This window comes from Rhinoderma darwinii, chromosome 3, assembly GCF_050947455.1.
Source record: "Rhinoderma darwinii isolate aRhiDar2 chromosome 3, aRhiDar2.hap1, whole genome shotgun sequence".
Taxonomy (NCBI): Eukaryota; Metazoa; Chordata; class Amphibia; order Anura; family Rhinodermatidae; genus Rhinoderma; species Rhinoderma darwinii.
Window position 1 is genome coordinate 125,302,615 of NC_134689.1, and position 23,940 is coordinate 125,326,554.

At 42.1% G+C, this 23,940-nt stretch overlaps 1 protein-coding gene across 1 annotated transcript in view; it reads left to right on the plus strand.

Annotated features, from left to right (window-relative positions):
* The window catches only part of LOC142750385 (uncharacterized), a 240,543-nt gene that overhangs the window by 22,974 nt on the left and 193,629 nt on the right, over nucleotides 1-23,940 (plus strand). Inside the window, exons 2-4 of the mRNA XM_075859387.1 lie at nucleotides 5,337-5,498; nucleotides 6,562-6,659; nucleotides 14,675-14,807. Coding sequence (XP_075715502.1) covers nucleotides 5,337-5,498; nucleotides 6,562-6,659; nucleotides 14,675-14,807 — 393 coding nt within the window. The remainder of the gene's footprint in view (nucleotides 1-5,336; nucleotides 5,499-6,561; nucleotides 6,660-14,674; nucleotides 14,808-23,940) is intronic.

Genomic DNA, 23,940 nt, shown 5'->3' on the forward strand with positions numbered 1-23,940 from the left:
CCCTTGTAGAGCCCCCCTCAAGCCGCGGGCACCGTAGCAGCCGCTATGGCTGCTATAGTGCTGCCACTTGGCAGGGGGCCATGAGTGGATGGGGGCCCAGGGCAAATGCCCAGTTTGCCCCCCCCCTAACTCCTGCCCTGCTCTAGATGTCAACAGACTCACATTTAACTACAAAATTTGCCTACAAACATATATCTAAGAACTAGTGATGCACTAATTCAAATTAACCATGGACAGTTCAGGAGAACTCAGCTTTTGGCCTTATTCACAGGTGCATTTTTTGGTCAGTGTTCTGCATCTGATTTTGGAAACCATATTCAAGAGTGGATTCAAAAACAGAGAAGTATAATAGTCTTTATTATAGTAAATATGTAAACTGGCAATAGTAAGTACAATTTCACAAATTCTAAGGTAGTAGGTTACATTTTATAACAAAAAAGATTGATTTTTATTATATTATTATTATTCTATTATTTAATATTTGTTACACACACACACACACTTGTATTGATATCAATATAATCGGTCGAATTGGGCTTAAAATTTCTGTGTCTAAACCTAGAATGAGGCTAGTGTAACGGTTGGTTTATTTAACGATTTCAACTGACTATAATTGCTGCAATAACTATAATCATACAAGCAAAATTGTATTTATTACTATGTGTAAACATGAGTACTATTTAGTCTCCATTATAGGAATCATTGGCCTTCCAGTATCAGACTGTGATCAATAATAAAGGGAATATATTGTCAGAAAATGGTGTATTGTTTAAATCAGGGGTCTCAAGCACGCGGCCCGCGGGCCGCATGCGGCCCCTGGGGCTGTCATCTGCGGCCCGCGGGACACAGAGCCGCTAGTATCGGCTCTGCTCCGAGACTCTGGAATTCCCTGACATCGCTGTCCACATATGAACAGCGATGTCTGGGGCTTCCCCAGAGCCGGAGTACCGAGCAGAGCGCTGGTGTCGGCTCTGCTCCGGGACTCTGTGGAATTCCCTGACATCGCTGTCCACATATGAACAGCTTGTCGGCTCTGCTCCGGGACTCTGTGGAATTCCCTGACATCGCTGTCCACATATGAACAGCGGTGTCTGGGGCTTCCCCAGAGCCGGAGTCTCGGGCAGAGCGCTAGTACAGGCTCTGCTCCGGGACTCTGTGGAATTCCCTGACATCGCTGCCCATATATGGACAGTGTGTCAGGGTCTTGCCCAGAGCGGAGCAGAGCGCTGGTGTCGGCTCTGCTCCTGGACTCTGTGGAATTCCCTGACATCGCTGTCCACATATGAACAGCGATGTCTGGGGCTTCCCCAGAGCCGGAGTCCCGAGCAGAGCGCTGGTGTCGGCTCTGCTCCGGGACTCTGTGGAATTCCCTGACATCGCTGCCCATATATGGACAGTGTGTCAGGGTCTTGCCCAGAGCGGAGCAGAGCGCTGTTGTCTACTCTGCTCCTGGACTCTGTGGAATTCCCTGACATCGCTGTCCACATATGAACAGCGATGTCTGGGGCTTCCCCAGAGCCGGAGTCCCGAGCAGAGCGCTGGTGTCGGCTCTGCTCCGGGACTCTGTGGAATTCCCTGACATCGCTGCCCATATATGGACAGTGTGTCAGGGTCTTGCCCAGAGCGGAGCAGAGCGCTGGTGTCGGCTCTGCTCCTGGACTCTGTGGAATTCCCTGACATCGCTGTCCACATATGAACAGCGATGTCTGGGGCTTCCCCAGAGCCGGAGTCCCGAGCAGAGCGCTGGTGACGGCTCTGCTCCGGGACTCTGTGGAATTCCCTGACATCGCTGCCCATATATGGACAGTGTGTCAGGGTCTTGCCCAGCGCGGAGCAGAGCGCTGTTGTCTACTCTGCTCCTGGACTCTGTGGAATTCCCTGACATCGCTGTCCACATATGAACAGCGATGTCTGGGGCTTCCCCAGAGCCGGAGTCCCGAGCAGAGCGCTGGTGTCGGCTCTGCTCCGGGACTCTGTGGAATTCCCTGACATCGCTGCCCATATATGGACAGTGATGTCTGGGGCTTCCCCAGAGCCGGAGTCCCGAGCAGAGCGCTATTATCGGCTCTGCTCCGGGACTCTGGGGAAGCCTCTGACATCGCTGTCCATACATCGACAATGATGTCAGGGGCTTCCCCAGAGCAGGAGTCCCAGTGTTGTCAGGAGCACAGCTGGAGTCCCAGGAAGAGCCTACTAGCGCTCTGCCTGGGACTCCAGCTCTGGGCAAGCCCCTGACATCACTGGGGCAGCCTCTACAGAGGGCACTGGGGCAGCCTCTACAGAGGGCTCTGGGGCAGCCTCTACAGAGGGCACTGGGGCAGCCTCTACAGAGGGCACTTTGGCAGCCTCTACAGAGGGCACTTTGGCAGCCTCTACAGAGGGCACTGTGGCAGCCTCTACAGAGGGCACTGTGGCAGCCTCTACAGAGGGCACTGTGGCAGCCTCTACAGAGGGCACTGTGGCAGCCTCTACAGAGGGCACTGTGGCGTTATCTACAAGTGGGTGTGTGACAGTATCTGAAGAGGACACTGGCATTATCTAGGGGTGTGTTGCATTATCTACAGAGGGCACAGTGGCCTTATCTACAGAGGGCACTGTGGCCTTATCTACAGAGGGCACTGTGGCCTTATCTAGGGGTGTGTTGCATTATCCACAGAGGGCACTGCGGCAGCATCCACAGAGGGCACTGCGGCAGCATCCACAGAGGGCACTGCGGCAGCATCCACAGAGGGCACTGCGGCACTATCTAAAAAGGAGCTGCCCAATCTTGACATGTGTGCTAACTGAGCCGCCGGACTGCGTTTGGCGACACTTAAACTGGAAAGCTGGATTGTTGAAATAAGCACGTGGAGAAATATCTCAAATTTTAAACCTAGCGCTATTATTATAGTAATGTAGTATTATTATTCTAGTAATATAGTGTTATAGTAATGTAGTATTATTATTATTCTAGTAATATAGTGTTATAGTAGTTCAAATAACTAATTGATTAACAATAATTTTGTATTGTATCAAATTTGAAAGTAATGCGGCCCGTCAACTTCCCATTTTTTCTATATGCGGCCAACTTACCCGGCCGAGTTTGAGACCCCTGGTTTAAATCAACTTTTGTTGTTAAACATATATATATTTTTAGGATTTATTTTTCGTGTTTACTAGATAAATAAATACAAAACCTGAAATATTGCAATTTTCACAATGGCCACTGAGATTAACAATAGGTTGGCACTTATTTTTTTGCTGGTCATCTCATTATAATCACAGCGCAGGGTTATAATGAAAGGCAACACCTCTATTATATAGCTGGAAGCAGATAACACAGGATCATACCATTGACAATAACTGATAGGCAGAGCTCAGCTCCTCCTCCCTCCTCCCTCTCTTTGCACAGTGACCTCTGCACATCACAAATCTCTGGAACTGCTGTTTACAGCTCAGCACAGCAGCTCAGCACTTGGATGACCCCATAATCCTGTAAAGATAATAGAATAAAGTGATATAGCAATCATGAATACAAAAAGGTGATATAGGCCTTGCCAAAAACACCCTAAAAGCTACTGTATATGTCTCTGGTACAATCCTTTATATTGGTATTTTCCTCTATAAAGTGTAGCTAAACATTTGACAAACTTCTGACATGTCATAGTGACACATCAGAAGTTTGCATCGGTGGGGGTGGTCCGAGCACTGAGATCCCCACCAATCGCTAGAACGAAGCAGCTGAAGCGCTCTGCCGCTTCCTGTCCGGATTTTTCCGGAAATAAATGTATCAGTGTACGGACTCAATATAAAGTCTATGAGCCCGTACTCTGATACATCGGCTTTCCGGGAAACGCCGAACAGACACGAAGCGACTGAGCGCTCGCACGTCTCAGGGCTCGGACCCCCACCAATCCAAACTTCTGATATCTCACTATTGCATTGCAATTGCATTTAGGTGTATACACATTGCTTTACCCTTTAAAGGGGCACTGTCACCACATTATAAGTGCCCTATCTCCTACATAATCTGATCGCAGCTGTAATGTAGATAACAACAGTGGTTTTTATCTTGAAAAACTATCATTTTTGAGCAAGTTATGAGCAATTTTCGATTTATGCTAATTAGTTTCTTAATGACCAACGGGGCGTGTTTTTACTTTTTACCAACTGAGCGTTGTGAAGAGGAGTGTATGACGCTCACCAATCAGTGACCAATCAGCGTCATACACTTCTCATTGTTCCAGCCCAGCTTCTTTCACTGCACAATCACACTGTGCTGTGGATCATGCTGGGCTGGAACAATGAGAAGTGTATGATGCTGATTGATCACTGATTGGTCAGCGTCATACACTTCTCTCCACAACGCCCAGTTGGTAAAAAAGTAAAAACACGCCCTGTTGTCTATTAGGAAACGAATTAGCATAAATCTAAAAATGCTCATAACTTGCTCAAAAATGATCGTTTTTCAAAATAAAAACCACTGCTGTTATCTACATTACAGAGCCGATCAGATTATGTAGGAGATAGGGCACTTATAATCTGGTGGCCAAAAAACGAAGCAAAAACTGCTTTCTCTGCCTGGGCGGTCAGAGACAGAAACGCCTAAAGAAAGGGCATTACGCATGTTTTCCCGCTCGCCTCAATGGGAGCTATTTTCGGTCGTATTTTGGCGCGTATCTGACGCGGTTTTCGCGTCAAAAACAGTGTCAAAAGACTGTGTGAACAAGGCCTAAGGGTGCATTTTTGCATCTATATTACAGCCGCAATAACCAGACTTTCCATGGATCTACTGAACCACACTTGAATCACCATAGAATCCTATGTGTTACAAAATGTACCCGTGTTACAGCTGTCTGATACTGACTTTACACTGTATGGTACTTGCTTTCAGTAATCTGCTATCTACAATTAATAGAATTAAAGAAGAGCACACATAGCAGCTCCACTCCATATTCTTAAGGGCCTTTTAAACAGGCCGACAACAGGCCAGTGCAACGAGACATCGTTGATTAACGATCGTTTGCTCCTGTCACATGGAGCTATGGTTGGGGACGAGCGGTCGTTACTCTCCATCCATTATTATCATGTCGGCAGCGCGTTTCCCTGTTTACACAGGGAGATGTACTGCCCACAATGATAATCTTTTAGTTTTTTTAAAATAATTCAATTATACGTTATAATTGTTATATGAACGCTCGTCTGCACGATAATTGCCCAGTGTAAAAGGATCTTTAGGAAGCACAAAGAGTCATTCTTGTTTTTTATTTTTCTTATAAAATTATTTTAATAAATGTTGTTAATATCAACATCATTATGAAATTGCATATATAAATATTTCCACATATGTTTTTCAGCTATCTGCAAACATACTGCATCTCTTACGATTGGGTTTTCTAATCAAGAAGAGTCCCTTGCAGAAGTACGACTCGCCCTCCTACATCACTCAGATTGTGGAAAGGAAGATAACTCCATAAAAGATACGAAGTCTAATAAATGTATGACTTTTCCTGAACAAGGTATCATGACTTCCCAATGCCATGGCATGATGTATAATGTTTAGAGACTAGGGCAGCAAAAAATGAAATATGTAACTGCTAGACCCTCTATCTATGTAACTAATGATTTATGACAAGTCTATACCAAGCTGAAAAAAATCCCACTTACTGCAGTAACCATGAATATGTCCTGCTCGAGATGTCATATAGTCATAGACAAATATTGCTGGGATGGCTGTTTTACACTATTTCATTTATTTTGTGTCGCATAATTAAACTTATGTTTGTACAAAAAATTAGTATAGGTCCTAAAAATAAGACCTCATGCACATGGTCGTGCCTGTAATCACGGCCCACGATTGCAGCCACGGCCGGCCACAGCCCGCATTTTCGGGCCATTCTCCCATGCAAAGTAAAATACAAAAAGTAGAACATGCTCCATAATTCACGGCACAGACACCCTTCCGTAGCGATACGGAAAGGTGTCCCTGGCCAATAGAACTGAACGTTCTATTGGCCGCAATTATGGTCCACAATTACGGAGATTTTTTACGGTCGTGTGCATGGGGCCTAATTGTATAACTACTGACGTGTCTATCATCCCAATAACCCATACCCTATCATGTTCCTCACAGCTTAAGCCCCTGGCCGAATCCGTAAAAATCTACTAAAAAATTGTGGCATACTCGAGGCAGCATTGCTTCTAAAGAAAAGCAGTTCTGTACTTACTGCACAGCATAGTGTGGAAGAACACGGAGACCACATGGCTCCATACTAGGAAGCCGAATGACCTCCTTGTGCTTCTGCAAAGGCTCCGTTCACACAGCATGAGGCCTTAGACGGATAATAATAATTACGTTTATTTGCATCAATTGTTTGAGCCCTGGAACAACACCTCTATTCAAGTGTCCGTGTCTTATATAAAGACATTATTTGCTGGAAGAAATCCACATATTGATTTTGATTACATTACACAAGCTCTTTGGAAGATTAATGCAAATCCTCTTTTATATCATTTTTATTATGTAACCTCTTTGTGGTATGAGTTTTAATGTACTAAACCCAACCTCATCTTTCTTATCAGGTCACTGGCTTCCCCCTGCAGCTGGATTACTAAATGTACCCAAAGCACCAGACACTTATTCAAATAAGAGAGAAGATAATCTGCCGAAAGACCACAATGTAAGTTGTACACATTGAATAAGCAGCATTTCTGCCTTTTTATAGATCCGACATGTTTGATGAGTATAGTTAATTTATAGTATAGCTCCATTTCTGATCTACACCTTTATAATAATATCCTGTCTGTCATGTAAGGCTTCGTTCACATCTCTGTCAGGGCTCCGTTTAGGCGTTCCGTCTCAGCTTTGCATCACCATTGATTTCAATGGTGACGGATGCGGTGCAAATGGTTTCCGTTTATCTCCGTTGTGCAAGGGTTCCGTCGTTTTGACGGAAGCAATACCGTAGTCGACTGCGCTATTTATTCCGTCAAAATGACGGAACCCTTGCATGATGTAGACAAACAGAAACCATTGGCACTGGATCCGTCACCATTGAAATCAATGGTGATGCAAACGGAAACCTATGGTTTCCGTTTGTTTTCAGTCAGGGTTCCGTTCATGGGTTCCCCGGACGGAAAGCTCAGACGGAACCCCTGAACGGAGCCCTGATACAGATGTGAACGAAGCCTTAGTCAGTTAATAGACATGTCCTGCACACATATATCCGAATGTTCATGGGGAAAATGCAACACTGTAGCACCATCCTCTATTCATTATGCAGGTTCAGTGGTACTCATCCTGTATGAAAGTGTTACTTGGCCAATGTATTGCACTTTATGTCGCTATTATTATGGCACCATACTGAATGGCACTTTTATTTAGGCATGGTATGGTTATTTGTACACTGTATGACGGTACACGATGTGGGGGAGGAGCACCTATAGGAATTAGTCACAGGGCACCATCCAACATGAGACAAACCCTGCAGACACAGTCCATGGACAAGCGTGGTACTGTTTTTGGAAAATAATTCTTTTTCTTATCTAATACAACCTCTTTATAGCAAAAAAAAAACAAACATGCTTATTTGTATTTTCTTTTTTCATGTGTACCATATAGCTTACAATTGGCATTGTAATACGTTGACATATGCTCTACTTATAACAAGTCTATAGGAAACTTTACATTAAAAGTATACATGTGATAGGACACAGTCCATATTATTATTATATTTTTATTTGGGTGAGTTATTGACAATAACTATTAAAAGTAGAAGGAAGTCTTAGTATTATTATAGACTGGCACCATGTTATTTCTATTGCCCTATGATTAAATTGTGGACTGTCACAGAATGCTGCAAATATTCAGCTTTCCCCATAAGCTGCGCTTGTCACTAGGGCTAGTGAATAATTATTAACAAGTCCCTCTGGAGGTCTCTCCACAGGGATGGGGGTATGAATAACTAAGGTTAGCAGATGGCTTCAGGTCAACAGCGACAGATGAGTGAATTTTCATTAACTGCCAGTTTATTGGATTATGTGACACAATTATCTATAAAGGTGCTTTACTGTCCGTTATGCTGCTTATTGGCCTGTTCATCATTTTCATGATATGTGCTGTGGAGGGTATGAGGTAAAATTTGTATTCTTCAACAATAACTTTATTATATCATGACGTTTTATAAACCTTTTATAAACAAGCTGAAATTTAGTGGAAGAGATCCATCTATGTATATTTAGATAGTATGAATGAAACATAGAATAAATGTTGAATAAATCCTTTAACTAGCACTGCCTCAGTATGTCCCTCAAGCTAAACCTCTCCAAGCTATGTCCATGTCATGGAAAGGTCAAGAACTGGGCCACCATAGAACGAGGTCTGTAACAAAACAGCCAGTCTTCTAGCATTCTCCAGCCCCCAGTCCCTTATTGTTTTTTACAATGTGACATCTCAGTCAGCCCATTTTTCCTACGGTGAGTGAAAGCATGTGTTCCTCTTTCTGGTATACACACAGTGGGTGTAGACAAACAGGAGCTAAAAAGTAAACACACCCCTTGCTTTTCCTGTGCCCGTTTCCCATTGTCAGGGATGACAACTACCTAATTCCCTATAGACAATTTACGGCAATAAATATTTGACTGGTTTTGTGAAGGCATGTTTTCTATTTTATATGCCTCATGGTGTTATAAACCTTCACAATCATTATGTCTCATGTAAGTAACTCCTGTGGACCACATATGCTGTACGGACCCATTCATTTCTATTGACCAAGGACACTCTCCCGTATATTTGTGGGAAGGTGTCCGTGCCGTAGGAAGCCTCCGCAAAACATAGGACATGTTCTATCATTTGCTTTTTACGGATCTTTTGCATTTTTCGGACCGTGCTCCCATACTTTACCGTGCCCGTAATTGCGGACTGTCAGGCTGGGTTCACAAGTCCTATTTTCAGGTGTTTTACGCCTCGAATTACGTCTAAAAAAACGACTCCAATACGTCGGCAAACATCTGCCAATTACTTTCAATGGGCTTTACGATGTACTGTGCCAACAACCTGTCATTTTACGCGTCGCTGTCAAAAGACGGCTCGTAAAGTAACAGCCTCGTCAAAAGAAGTGCAGGACACTTCTTGGGACGTTTTTGAAGCCGTTTTCTCATAGACCGCAATGAAAACAGCTCCAAAAACGACCGTAAAAAACACAGCGAAAACGCAGTGAAAACGCCACGAAAAACGCAGCGAAAAACGCGAGTTGCTCAAAAAACTTCTGAAACTCAGGGGCTGTTTTCCCCTGAAAACAGCTCTGTATTTTCAGACGTTTTTGGTCACTACATGTGAACATACCTTCATTATGGGCACAGCCGTGTGCATGGGACCTAAGCAAAATAGGCAAGTGCCAAAATATGTGAAGCGGTAAAACATATGACATTACAGAGCTTGAGTTTTAAGAGGTCTTGCAGGATGAAGTATACACTTTATTCCTTTTTAGTTTTTAACAGAATACATGTTTGTACTGTAGTGCCTTTTGGTTTTGTTATGATGGCCATACACGATATTTATTTCTCTTTGTTTATACAGTGCCAAAATATTCCACAGGGCACCATTCATATCAGTCCTTCTTCCCAATAGGGCTCACAATCAAATTTCCTTATCACACACATACAGGCCAATTTCACAGAAAAACAATTAGGGTATGTTGACATGGCATATTTTCGGCCGTTTTTCGGGCCGTAAACGGACGAAAAACGGATGAAAAATCGGAAGCAGAACGCCTCCAAACATCTGCCCATTGATTTCAATGGGAAAAAAAGCGTTCTGTTCCGACGGGGCGTTTTTTTACGCGGCCGTTTTGAAAAACGGCCACGTATAATACGGCCGCGAGAAAAGAAGTGCATGTCACTTCTCGAGACATTTTTGGAGCAGTTTTTCATTGATTCTATAGAAAAACAGCTTAAAAAACGCAGTGAAAAACGCGAATTTGCTTAAAAAATTTCTGAAAATCAGGAGCTGTTTCCCTTGAAAACAGTACCGTATTTTCAGACTTTTTTCAGTATGGTTCTTTTGTTGAGGTGTGGGAGGAAACCGAGGAGTACCCAGAGGAAACCCACTCAAACACAGGGACAACATACAAACTCCATGCAGATGTTGTCCTTGGTCACTTGTCATTGGTTCCGGGATCCCAGTGCTGCAAGGCAGCACTGAGCCATCATGCTGCACATTAGATAAATGTTGTCCGAGCCCAACTATTTGTAAAAAAACATGCATGCTCAGCCGAGCATGCATGTTTACAATGGAATAGCTGTCAGCCGAACGAATGTTTGTCCGACATATATCTGGTGTACATTTCTGTGCAGAATATTTCCGCTGCAAAAATACGTTCCGCAACATTTTCTGTGTGTTGCGAATTTTGAATCTAGAATTTCACTAGAGATTTAAATTTTGTGTTAAATTCGACACCAAAATAAACAACACAATGCATGAAATTTGCTGCAAATTACTGTTGCGTATTTTGTTGTGTATTTTTACACCACGTGTGACTGCACCCATAGGCCGGGTTCCCACCTAGCGTAAATACTGTGGATTTTCCACAACAGAGTTCGTTTATAATACAGTAGCTTATAATATTTATAAGCGAAAAAAAGAAATTGACTTGCGGTACGTATTTGTAATCTGCAGCGAGTCAATTGTATTTGCGTAATCGCTGCTTTTTTGTTTCAGGTTTTCCCCATTGAATTCAATAGGTAGGTAAAACCCACAACAAATAGCAGATGTTGCGATTTTTGCGGTGGAAAAGCTCTGATTCTGCCGCAAAAATCGCAGCTCATCTTATACTTACCCAGGATTCTGTGCTTCTGCGTCCAGGCCAGCCTCCTAGGATGACGTTTCAACCCATGTGACCGCTGCAACCAATCACAGGCTGCAGCGGTCACTTGGGATGAAACGTCATCCCAGGAGGCCGGGCTGCAGAACGTGTGGGACGTGTCGCCATGGCTACGGGTAGGTATGAAACTTTTTTTTTTTACATGCAGTTTTTCATAGCGGACATTCCAGCCAAAAAACTGCACCACAATTTGGTGCGTTTTCTTCGGCCGGAATTCCCTGCGATGACCAGGGCGGATAAGCTGTGTGCTTTTACGCAGCCCTGTGTGAACATACCCATATAGAGTTTCCTGCAGCTATTTGTATGCCGCAGTCACACTGCAAACAGCTCCTAGCAGCAATTTAGAGCAGGGTCATGAAAAACTCAGCAAAAGCAGAGCTTCACTACAACACATACTAGATTTTCTTAAGATGATTTATATTTCTTCTTATATTAGTATATTTACAACTGCTTTCTACCAATCAATTATTCCTTCATAAAAGTTTTTGGCAGGGGAGAATATTGCTAGATGCAAACGTATTTAGATGTGTACCCATCGCAGCATAAGCCATAAATATTGCTCTACATTTAGTCAAACTTAAAAGAGTTATTTGAGTTTTGAAAATTTTGGGTTAATGACTGCAAATGAGAAAAATGAGCAAAAAAAACCCCACTATTGTGATTGTTTATATGTACGTAGCTTGTGACTGCTGCAACCATACAAAGGGCTTAGCAGTGACGAATCAATCGTAATGCCAGAAATACAACACGTGACTGCTGAGCCCTCTGATTGGCTCCAGTGCTCACATGCTAGAAGAATGTAAACAATCACTGGGAGCGTCAGCGCTGGATCGTCGGGGGGTGCGTTCTGTTTTTTTTTTTGCTTTTTCTCATTTGCAGCCATTACCCTAACATTTTCAGAACCTGGATAACCCCTTTAAAGCTGAAGCACTTTCTGCAATTACTAGGTATATTTGTGTCTAGTAAGATCATGTGGGTTATAATCCGGTATAAAACACACTCTAAGGCCTTATTTACACGAGCGTGTGCGTTTTGCGCACGCAAAAACGCGGTATTTTGCGTGCGCAAAAGGCACTTAACAGCTGCGTGTGTCATCAGTGTATGATGTGCGGCTGCGAGATTTTCTCACAGCCGCCATCATTTTGACACTCCGTTTGGATGTTTGTAAACAGAAAAGCACGTGGTGCTTTTCTGTTTACATTCAGAGAATGACAGCTGTTGCGCGAACCACGCAGTTCGCACGGAAGTGCTTCCGTGCGACCTGCGTGGTTTTCACGCACACATTGACTTCAATGGGTGCGTGATGCGCAAAAAACGCAGAAATATAGAACATGCCGTGAGTTTTACGCAGCGGACTCACGCTGCGCAAAACTCAAGGACTGTCTGCACTGCCCCATAGCCTAATATAGGTGCGTACGACACGCGTGAAAAGGACGCGCGTCGCACGCGCACATCTTACACTCGTCTAAATGAGGCCTAAGGGCTTATTTAGATGAACGTGTTATACGTCCGTGCTATGTGCGTGATTTTCACACGCATCGCATGAACCTATATTAATGAATGGGGCCGTTCAGACTCAGTGAATTTCACGCAGCGTATGTCCGCTGCGTGAAACTCATGACATGTCCTATATTTGGCCGTGATTCACGCTGCACGCACCCATTGAAGTCAATGGGTGCGTGCAAATCGTGCTCGGCACACGGAAGCACTTCCGGGTGCCGCGCGTAATTCGCGCAACAGTAGTAAAATGAACTACCACGTGCTTTTCTGTTTTCAGCTGACACACGGAGATTTTGCGGACCTTTTGCGTGCGCAAAACGCACACGCTCGTGTGAATCCGGCCTTACTACAGGTAGTTTACAGAAATATGCAATAAAACAAGTTTTTTTTTTATACATAGAATTAAGTTTGGGATTGGCATGTTAGAAGAAGACATTATTCCAACAGTTATTTTATTTGAGAGATTCTCAGCTCACGGAATTGTTTATGTGCTAGTGGGATAGAGAAGCCGATCTACTGTTAGGCCAGAATCACACACACACAGTTTTGATGCCGTTTTTGTGGCAGTTATTGGCTTTGTTTTTGAGCCAAAGCCAGAAGTGGATCCAAAAGGAAGGAAAGGTATTAAGAAAACTGTGCGATCCTGGTCTTAGGCTAAAATCAGCAGTCTTGGTGGCAGAGTGGATACAAAAAAAAAAAGAGAAAGTGAAAGGCTGGATTCACACACAGCATTCTGCTGCATTTTTGTGCGCTTTTAATGGCATTTTTTGTGGCTTTTTTTCATGTAGTTTTCAATGTAGCCAGATGTTTCATTAAAATCCATTGTAAAATATTAAATAAACTACACACACCTGCTATTTGGTTTGTGGTACTTTTGAGGCAATTCTGTGGCATCTTTTTTTCCAAATGCAGCATGTTCTGTGTATGGCGTTTTTTTCTGGCGTTTTTTCTGGCGTTTTTCCCATAGGCTTCCCTATGGGACTTTAAAAACACCAGAAAAAGAGCATGTACAAAATGACATCAAATGAAAAACGCCACAAAACCTCCTTAAAAACGCATGTTATATTTGAAAACTGCCAGCGTTTGTAGAGGCGTACTAGCAATGGGTGGGGGTCCCAGCAGTATCCGAATCCTCGACTTTTGGGAAATTCAGACCGAATTCGGTTAGTGTCGATTCGCTCATGTTTAGTATGCCTGTCTAATCCTTGATATTCTGTATATAAACTCAATAGTAGATATACAGATACTGTTTTAGGCGGGATTCACACGACCGGGTCGTTCCCGAGCCCGAGTGTCGGCCGGTAAAATCGGCCATTTTGCCCGGCCGGTTTGCATAAAGTTTTGCATCCGTTCCGGGCCGGGCAGATCTGGACAGTGACATCAGCGGCAACTCCTGAAGGGGAATCCCCATGTGTTCAGGGATTCCGCTTCAGGAGTTTCCCCTGATGTCACTGCCCAGATATGGACAGAGACATCAAACGCTCTGTCTAGGAGCGGAATCCCCGAAAACACAGGGATTCCGCTCCTTCAAGGAGCTAAAGTGGGGCTAGCACATAGCAGAGCGGCGTCGCAGGGCCGGGGCGCTTTTAAAACAAGCAGGGGAAGGAAGCCAGCGCAGTGCTCCCTCCACCTGCTGTACACCCCGGCCCTGCCACACAGTGTATCTCCAGCGTACAGCCATTCGTCCGAATGGCATCAACTCCTCCTCCTCACATGCACTCTGCGCTGTGAGGAGGAGGAGACAGAGCGCAAGCGACGGAAAACCCGGCCATCACTCGGGACTCATTCCGGTGATGGCCGTGTATTACCCGGCCCCATAGACTTCTATGGGGGCCGGGTACCCGGCCGAAAATAGAGCATGTCCTATTTTTTGATGGCCGGTTTTCCCGGCCGTCAAAAAATCGGTCGTGTGAATAGCCCCATTAGGGGTCTATTATTCCTAATGCAGCCGGGTGCCGGCCGATTTATGAACGTCCGGCACCCGGCCGGGAAACTCTGTCGTGTGAATGCCACCCCTCCCCCACTGATGCGTACAACCAACTAACGTCAGAACCTAATATCATTAATTCATTTCTTGATCATCTAGTCCCTAAGATCTGCTCTCAGGGGTATTTTTAGCATACTATGTGCACATTTCAATGAACATTTTTTTTATATAAGGAGAAACAATTAGGCCACCAATGGGGATTGTGCTGTGGATTTGCGGCCTTATCCAAGACAAAAAATTTCTTCCGATTCTGAACATACACGTTAGCAGAAAAGCAAGTACCATTGTGTCTTAAAATAGTTTTCTTTTTCTTTCACTCTCTCTGTAGTTTACAGGTGATGGAGACATGGAGTTTAAAAACCATGAAGAGTTATGTCATCAAATGGAATCCTATGTAAAGATTTCTAGGAACAAGGACTGCCAAAGTTCTTTGGATTTGAATGCCTCATATGGTGTAAAAGGTATTTAATATTTGCTATACATATGCTATATAACTATAAATATATACATAATCCCAAGAGCCTGATACATTATAGCAAACTATCAGAGAGATTTGTGCAGCTACTGCTGATGTACTTATTTTACACAGGATTACCTAGACTAGATAGACTAGTTGTATCCACGTCTCGGTAAGACCTAGTTCACACAGAGTATTTTGCAGGCAGAAAAAATCTGCCTGCACTTTATTACCTCGTTTTTTGCCAGCAGTGCTCAATGCAAAAAACGCTGCGAAAAACGCTTTTTCTGCCTCCCATTGATTTCAATAGGAGGTCAGAGGCGGATCCGCGGCAAGAAAGGACATGTCGCTTTTTTTCCCCCGGGAAAAAAACTGCAGCCTTCTTCTATTGAAATCATAGTTTTTTGCCGTTGATTCCAAAGCGGTTTCCGTGTGAACTGGGCCCAAAGGATTTATGTAAACAAGTGTTTTCATCCACTGTCAACAAACACATACCTTGAAAATAGTAAGAAATGAAAACACAAAGGGGAAAAGTTAACAATGTTGGTACGCCAGAAAAATGTTGCCAATGGCCCAAAAGTCGCAATAATTCCAACTTTTAAGCAGTTTCCCCAGCTCTCACTTTTCAAAAAAGTGGGTGGAGCTTAGCAGAAGGGGGTGTATTCACTGGCGGCCTGACGTATTTACTATAATTGACGCCAGAAACTGGTGTAATTTATAGCAGGCTTCTGGCTGGAGTAGATTTCATTCAGTGCCACACGGACAGCCAGAGATGCGGACAATTTATTAAGGGTATGTTCACACGATGAGAGGCATTTACGTGTGAAAAGACAGACTGTTAACAGCTGCCTCGTTTCGCACGTAAATGCTCCTCCTCGCATTTTGTGAGCCGTCTGAGATGCTCGTAAATCTTGAGCTGTGCTTCATTGAGTTCAATGAAGAACAGCTCAAATTACGTGGCAAAGAAGTGTCCTGCACTTCTTTGCCGAGGCAGTCCATTTACGCGTCGTCGTTTGACAGCTGTCAAACGACGACGCGTAAATGACAGGTCGTCTGCACAATACGTCGGCAAACCCATTCAAATGAATGGGCAGATGTTTGCCGACGTATTGTAGCCCTATTTTCAGGCGTAAAACGAGGCATAATACGCCTCGTTTACGCCTGAAAATAGGTCGTGTGAACCCAGCCTAAGAGGTGCCTCTTAATAAATTTGTTGCATCTTACTCTAGCTGTTTTTTTTTTTTAAGACTAGCACAGTCTTAATAAATATATACACAAAAGTATACTAGAAAGTTGTATATGTTAATTCATACAGTGAGTAAGCTTTATTTACATAAAACCCTTTAGGCCTAGTTCACACGGAGGAATTTGCAGGCAGAAAAAATCTGGCTCAAAATTCTTTGAGGAATCGACCTGCCTGCACTCTCTTGCCGCATTTTTTGCGCCGTTTCTCGCAGTGCTTTTCGCAATTCCGTAGCAATTCCACTACGTGTGGAGAAGCCCTAAACGTTAATAAATTGACCTGCGATGCGGAATTTAAATCTGCAGCATGTCAATTTATGCTGCGTTTTCGTTGCTTTTCTGTTGCGGATTTTCCTTATAGAATTCAATGGGAATGCAAAACCCGCAACAGAAAGCCACAAAGGAAATTGCAACTCAAGAAAAAAAAAAAAATCATACTTACCCAGAACTCACTCCTGGGATGATGTTTCCTCCCATGTAACTGCTGCAGCCTATCACAGGCTGCAGCATCACATGGCCTGCCACGTCATCGTAGGAGGCCGGATTACGCGCAAAGAAGAGGGAGGGGTTACGTTTGAAAAACCCCTGCATAGACATAGTGGGGAATTTACTAAGACTGTCGTCTCATACGCAGTTCTAAACAGATGCCCACTGGAGTAAGATGTGCTAAATGTATTAAAAGAAGACAAATTTGGCGCATCTTGGGCTATATGTGCACCACAAACTAAAATCTACGGTAGCTATGGGCTGGCATAGATGTTCCCTATAATTTATGCCAATTTATGGTATAAACTATAGTATATTTGCCCACCAACTAAACCCCACCGTTCTTTTTTAAACATGTTGAGAACAGCCTAAAAAGATTTAAAAAAGTTTCAAATATTTGCGCAACTGAGGTGCCCAAAAATTTGCAAGAAAACTGGAAAAAAAATGGACAGAAGGCAGGTGCAACTTATATAACTCTCTTCCATATTATTAACCCCTTATAGTCCAAGCCATTTTTTTTTTTTTTCGTTTTACACTTCCCGCCTTATATGAGTCATAATTTTTTTTCTTTTTCCGTCAATGGAGTGGTGTGAAGGCTTGTTTTTTGCGGGAGGAGTTGTAGTTTCTGTTGAAACCATTTAAAGTACCATATAATGTTCTGGGAAACTGAAAAAAACATTCTATGTTGGGTGGAATTGGAAAAAACTGTGATTCCTCTATGACATTTACTTTATTTTGCTGTTCAATCCGATTACGGTGATACCAGATTTATATCTGTTTTTTTAATATTTTACTCCTTTTACAAAGAAAAGATTATTTGTTAGAATTTTTATTTTTTTTCCATATTCTGAAAGCCATAACTTTTTTATTTTTTCGTCGATTGAGTGGTATGAGGGCAGGTTTGATCATGACGTTTTGATCACTTTTTTTTTTTTTTTAACTTTCATTTTTTTTATGTCCCTACCAAAAACTTAATTAAACTTTTTTTACACAATCTATTAGTCCCCCTAGGGAATTTGAACCAGCGATCGTTGGATCGCTAGTACAATACACTGAAATACCAATGTATTGCAGTGTATAGTAATTTTTACTGGCTTCTGTTAAGTCCTGCCACAGGCAGGGCTTAACAGGGGCAGAGTGAAGGCAGTCCTGGGGGCCTTCATTAGGCCCCTGGGCTGCCATGACAACCATCTGAAAAACTAATAAAGGCCCTCAGGTCTGCCACTTGTTATGCCTTCAGAGGCATGGCCTAGCAGATGCCTGTCCGTTTTACAGGCACTAATACACTGCAATACAAAAGTATTGCAGTGTGTTATAAAAGCGATCGGACGATCACATAGTTAAGTCTGTGTGGCCATTGCTCACCTACCACCTACGGATTGCACTCCTTCATGATGTCCTGAAGGAGCACCGGTGCATTCCTTCTTCGGCCTGCTCTCTCCTTTCCCGAAGGAGCTACGGTGCCCTGCGGGCCACACATAAAAGCCTCAGGGGCCGCGTGTTTGAGACCCCTGGTTTACACCATAGAACTGAATGCTGTCTGTTGATAGATCTCGTTTTTTGCATATAAAGAGATGGAAAGGAAAATGCTGCATTATTTTTTTGTACAGTATGTCATAAAAGCAAAAGAAACCCGACTAACAAATGTAAACAGGTGTATTCTAACAGCACTTTGAATTCCATAGACATAAATCAAATTCTTCGAAGTATCTGTTCGTTTACATTTAAAAAAAAAATATGTTATAACAATGTAAATGTATTTTTTTTCTTTCAATGTGATAAGCTTTTTCCACTGTTCATTTGTCCCAGAGTCTCCAATTTTATGATGGCCTGCTCTGAAAAGTAGTATTGCTTCATACATTGTTGGTAGCTTCACTACTCCCATAAATACTAGGTAGACTAAACTGGACTAAACTAGAGAATAGTAATAAAGCCGACGCACTTGCATTATCGTCTAGAAAGGTCACTTTCACATAAGCGTATTTTGTCAGTATTTTCCCAGAGCCGTTGCTAGGCTTTCCTTCACCAAAGGAAAAAAACTTAGGGCTTGTCCACACGTAGCGGAATTACTGCGTATTTTTTGGTGGGCAATAAAATTGTGCATGTATAATTTGCTTTATACGTCACTTTGTCTTTGTAGCTGGACCAAATAGAATATAGGAGGGAAGTGCACAGCTACTATGATGGTACAGTGAGAGCTGATCTGTGTCTTTTAGAGCTGAACAGCACAAGGAAATGTATATACAGAATGCAGTATTACTGTATCCTGTCATTTATTTACAACAATTCAGTAAGCAGAAGCTGTGAGCAGTAAAAAATGCTTCTGGACTGTGCGATCGCTCCATAAAGAGTTTGTGGCATGGATTTAAAGTCTATGCTGTGCATGGTGCACCTTACATTATAGCATGCAGACGTCTGTGGGTTAATGCTTATTTAACTGTTGATTTTAATGTTTAGTATTTAATTCAAATTTACTACAGTTTTCAAAAAGTTACATATTAATTATTTTCATTCTGTTTATGCTTAAATTATTCTGAATTCCTACCAAATTTACTTCGGAAATTAGATAAGAGAAAGCCATAATTAAACATGAAGCTTGTTTGTTGAATAGTACTTGGTTACCTAGCATTGATAAGATTAAATGTGCTGTGTTCCATCAGCCTTGCAGAAAAGATGAAAGAAATACCTTTGTTTATATGACATGAGAGTTTCCTCTTTAGTGCTTTATGGTTCATGCCACTCCGGCACAGATAAGAAATTTACCTTCATAATTTAGCGTTCGCTATTATCCGGATACTTTATAGTCAGTTTGCTATTCTGTATGTTTAGTCATATTAGATCTGCACATAATTCTATAGCGGTCATAGAAGTTGTTGGAAATAAACATTCTCTTCACAGATTGTAGTTTTAGTCAAATAAGACAAAATTAAAACCAATTTCTTCAGAATAATTGTTAAAATAGATTTATCACCAGACGTGTCATTATAAACTACAGGCATTTTCTAATTTTACACAATAATTAACGCATCATACGTAGGCTGACTAACTACTTCTACTCCAGTGTACTTACCAGCTCTCCTGCCAAATGGGGGGTGCCAGGAGGGTTTATACGTAGGATTAAGGCTGGTTCTACAGATGCGTCATTATGCTACTTTATCATCTAAAATTTGCGCCAAGTATTTAAGTGTGCATTAGCCTTGGTCCTACATATGAACACTTTATATACCTCTCTATAGGCTGGCTTGCAAAGGGCCACATTTTTGTTCATTTGTTATTTTCATATGCAGATTCCTGTGTCACAACTCACAACCCCCACTTTGAAGGCATCTGAAAGTTCCCATTAGGTCACAGTGACAGGTTCCCTTTTAGTTGCTTGGCAACTCTTAAAGGGCAATATTTGCCTGGACAGATTCTAAAATTGATGGAAGATAATGCTTAGTGTAAACATAAGTATTAGGCCTGGTTTACACGAGCGTGTGTGTTTTGCGCACGCAAAAAACGCAGCGTTTTGCGTGCGCAAAAGGCACTTAACAGCTCCATGTGTCATCACCATATGATGCGCAGCTGTGTGCTTTTCGCGCAGCCGCCATCATTATGACACTCCGTTTGGATGTTTGTAAACAGAAAAGCATGTGGTGCTTTTCTGTTTTCATTCATCCTTTTCACTGCTGTTGCGCGAATCACGCTGTTCGCACGGAAGTTCTTCCGTGTGACATGCGTGGTTTTCACGCACCCATTGACTTCAATGGGTGCGTGATGCGCGAACAGTGCACAAATATAGAACAGGTCGTGAGTTTTTTGCAACGGACTCACGTTGCACAAAATTCACGGACTGTCTGCACGGCCCCATAGACTATTATAGGTCCGTACGACACACGTGAAAATCAGGCGTGTCGTACGGACGAATAACACGCTTGTGTAAACAAGCCCTTAATTGGTGTGGCGCCCCATAGTGAGTAGTGTCATGTTCCACTATCCGTGTAGCACAGTTTACTGGGAATTTATCAACCATTCTAGATGAGTTGTCTGGCGTAAAAAAGTTGCATAAGCGCCCAATAGTCGCAATTTCGCCCTTTTTACACCGTCCTCATCTCATTTTTGGGAAGGGGTGTGGCTTCACAAAAGGAGGCGAGGTAACAGCGTCCCAACAAATTTATTATAATTTACGCCAGAAAACAGCTGCTAGCTAGCAAAAATTTCCGTCTGTCGGGCATAGCAAGGCAGAGGCACGTGCTGAGCTTCTTATCTTGCCCCGATGGTCGGGCTACCCCTTAACCCCCTATTAGCCCATTAAATGAAACAGAAAAATTAAATATACAAAAAAAATAATTAAAACACATACACACCTCACTGCTCCTCTTCTCCCTGCCGGGTCCCCTCAGCATGGCACATAACTTTTATTATTAAATTTAGACACAGACAAATTTTAAAATGAATTTCCTGTAGCTCAGTGTTAATGCAATATATCCCTATAATAGGCGGTAGGAGAAGGCAATGCATTCACTAATAGATCTACAATAATGCTAATCACTGGATGCATCTGCAGATCACATCCTTTAACTATACTGAGCTAGTTGGCGAAACTAATTAAGAAGTACAAATTATGCCCTCCCTCGGCATGTTTCGCAGTAGATATGGCATCCTCAGGGGTATATGGGGTAATAGTGCGGTGCACGCCATTAGACAGGCTTATATTATCTCGGACATCTTCACATGACGTCATACTTACGGTCACGTGAGGCTCCTGACTGTAGGTGTGCGGTAAAGTGAATTAAACGGCTACTACCACTGATCTCTTTTTGCTGGCAAATGATAAGTACTGTACTTACCTCACAGTGCCATAATATATGGCAGGGGGATGTATCTAGGAGTGATGATGGGTTGCCATGCCAGCCAGGGCCCAACAAAGGCCCCCAGGTCTGCCATGGTACTATGTCTATTGGGCTGCCTGTCGGGGTAAATAGGCTGACTCTCAGTGTAAAATTACAGGAGTATAATAGTAAAGTGTTATAATTGTGATTTGGTTTTAAACAAAATTAGAAAACCAGTTAAGTAAAGAAAAGAAAAAAATCAAAGTGAAAAAAAATAAAGAAAAAGTTTCTCCATAAAAGTACTTATTTTAGGCACAAGTATGAAAAAAAATGGCTCTCAAAATGCAGTGACACAAAAAAATTGATTTTATTTTGTAAAAATAGTAAAACAGAAAAAAAATTAGACAAATTTGATATCGCTGTAATCGTAAAAACCTATAGAATTAATTTGTTACGTTATTTATATCACACGGTGAACACCGTTAAAAGAAACTACAAACAACAAAAACACAAACAACAATAAAATAGCTGTTCCCCCCCCCCCCAAAATAAATGAATATAAGTTAATCAATAAATTATATGTACCCAAAATTACAACTAGTCCCACCAAGAACAAGACAGCTTACAGCTATGTCAACTGGAAAATAAAAAAATGATGGTTCTCATAATGTGGCGATGAAAAAAACTGAAAATAAATCACTGAAGGCCCAAAAATAGGCATTCTTACAGGGAACCTGTCACCAGTATTTCACTTATTAAACCAGCAATACCTAGTGGGTAAAAAATGTTTTTATGTGACCTATAATTATCTTCTAAGTAGGTTCTGTACATTTAATATTAAATTTTTTTGTGTTCCTGTGCCATATGCTAATGAGCATAAAAAAGTCATCTCTCGGTTCGAAAAGAGTCATATCTTCATTCCTCAAGCCTTTCCGAGATAACCCTGCTTCCTTACTTTTGATTGACAGCTCCTCACCTCCTGCAATGTCCTGTTCTGGTGCGTGCGCACAACGGAACACCATAGCGGCGCATGCGCAGTAGCTATATTTGAGGCCTGGACAATGTAGGGAAGGGTGTCGTACCATACATGACAGGGGTATGCGCTTTAACTCAGACGAGATTTCGGCATTTATGGCGGGCTAGGTTTCGGCGGTGGGCGGGCATAAGAAGAGGAATGAACGGGACTGATGGATTGTTACCATAAAAGGCGCAAAATATTTGCAGACCGTTATTTACGGAGCAGGAGCTTAGGAGAGGGTATAACGGCAATGACATTTTGACAGCAATGGCCAGCGAGGGGTGAGTAGAGTTTAATAGGTGAAATGCTGGTGACAGGTTCCCTTTAAAGGGTTAATGTGTTTTTAAAATGTTTGCTCAAGTAAAATGTACTTTTTCTGAACTATTGTGGATAAAATTAACAAAACAATAGAAAGTTTCTCTTCATAAAAAGAAAATCAAATGGAGGAAATTCATGCAAGGTTTACATTATTGTAAATATGCTCATTATATAGAACACATACGTGTGCTACAGATATACTCCAGATGAATTTCTGGTGTGGTGACTTCTCATATGTCCTACAAAATATAATCTCGTTTCCGTCCTCCACTGTGGACAATCTGTTATATGTGTATGTATCTATTTATTCATTTCCCTCCCTGATTCTAGATAATAGACAGAATAATAAATTGTAAATTACGTGATGTATGGAGTGTCCATGGCTTATTACTCACTGTCATTACGCAGTCATATGGAGTTGATGCTTGTTGGGTGTTTTCCTTTGTAGTCATGTAAAAATATGGTTAATTATCTCTATTGGGAAAAGAAGAAAAAAATATATGATCATCTATATACCAGAGACATGATATTTCAATTTATCTCATTTGGAGTCCAAATCCTGTGTTTTTATGTGCTAGACTTTATGTAGTCTTTTTTTTCTAAATCTCTAGAGTGAATGCATTCTTAGATTGCGTTCACACTTATATACACTTAATGTTATGACTTTCGTGTCTCTTTTTATTTACAGCAAGATGTGCATTATCAAATATTATGTCAGTTTCATGTGTGTATGTTTTATTTCCCAATTTTACAGTTTTTTTCAAAAATGCAGGCATCTTTTTGCCATTTTTTTCACCAGTGACTACGGGTCCATATCTTAGACCTGTATGCAGTCTGTGTGCCGCTGTATAATGCCTCTGTGAGGAATTGTATTTGACCCTAGATACAATACTTTAAGGGGAGAATTCCTATGTAACACGCCACCATTTTTTTCTTATAGATTCATGTGGAACTCAATTAAAACCTCCATGTGCCTTTGGATAAAATTATTGGCACATGGAGGTATAGTATTGGCCCATAGCAGGCTATGTGCGGTGCATTATAGATCTGTAAGGAACAGATTGGTGTGCATGAGGCTTGAATCTAAAGTTATTTTTTTTCCCTTAGTCTGTTGTTCTGATGTGGTTGAGTTTTTGTTTTTTTTTTGTTCCAAATTGGAGCCAATATATCTTGGTTTTAATATATTTGGTAGAAATATTTAAAAAAAAAGGCCTTTTGTGCCTGATTCCCCCTATTTTCATATATGCAACCAATAATAATAA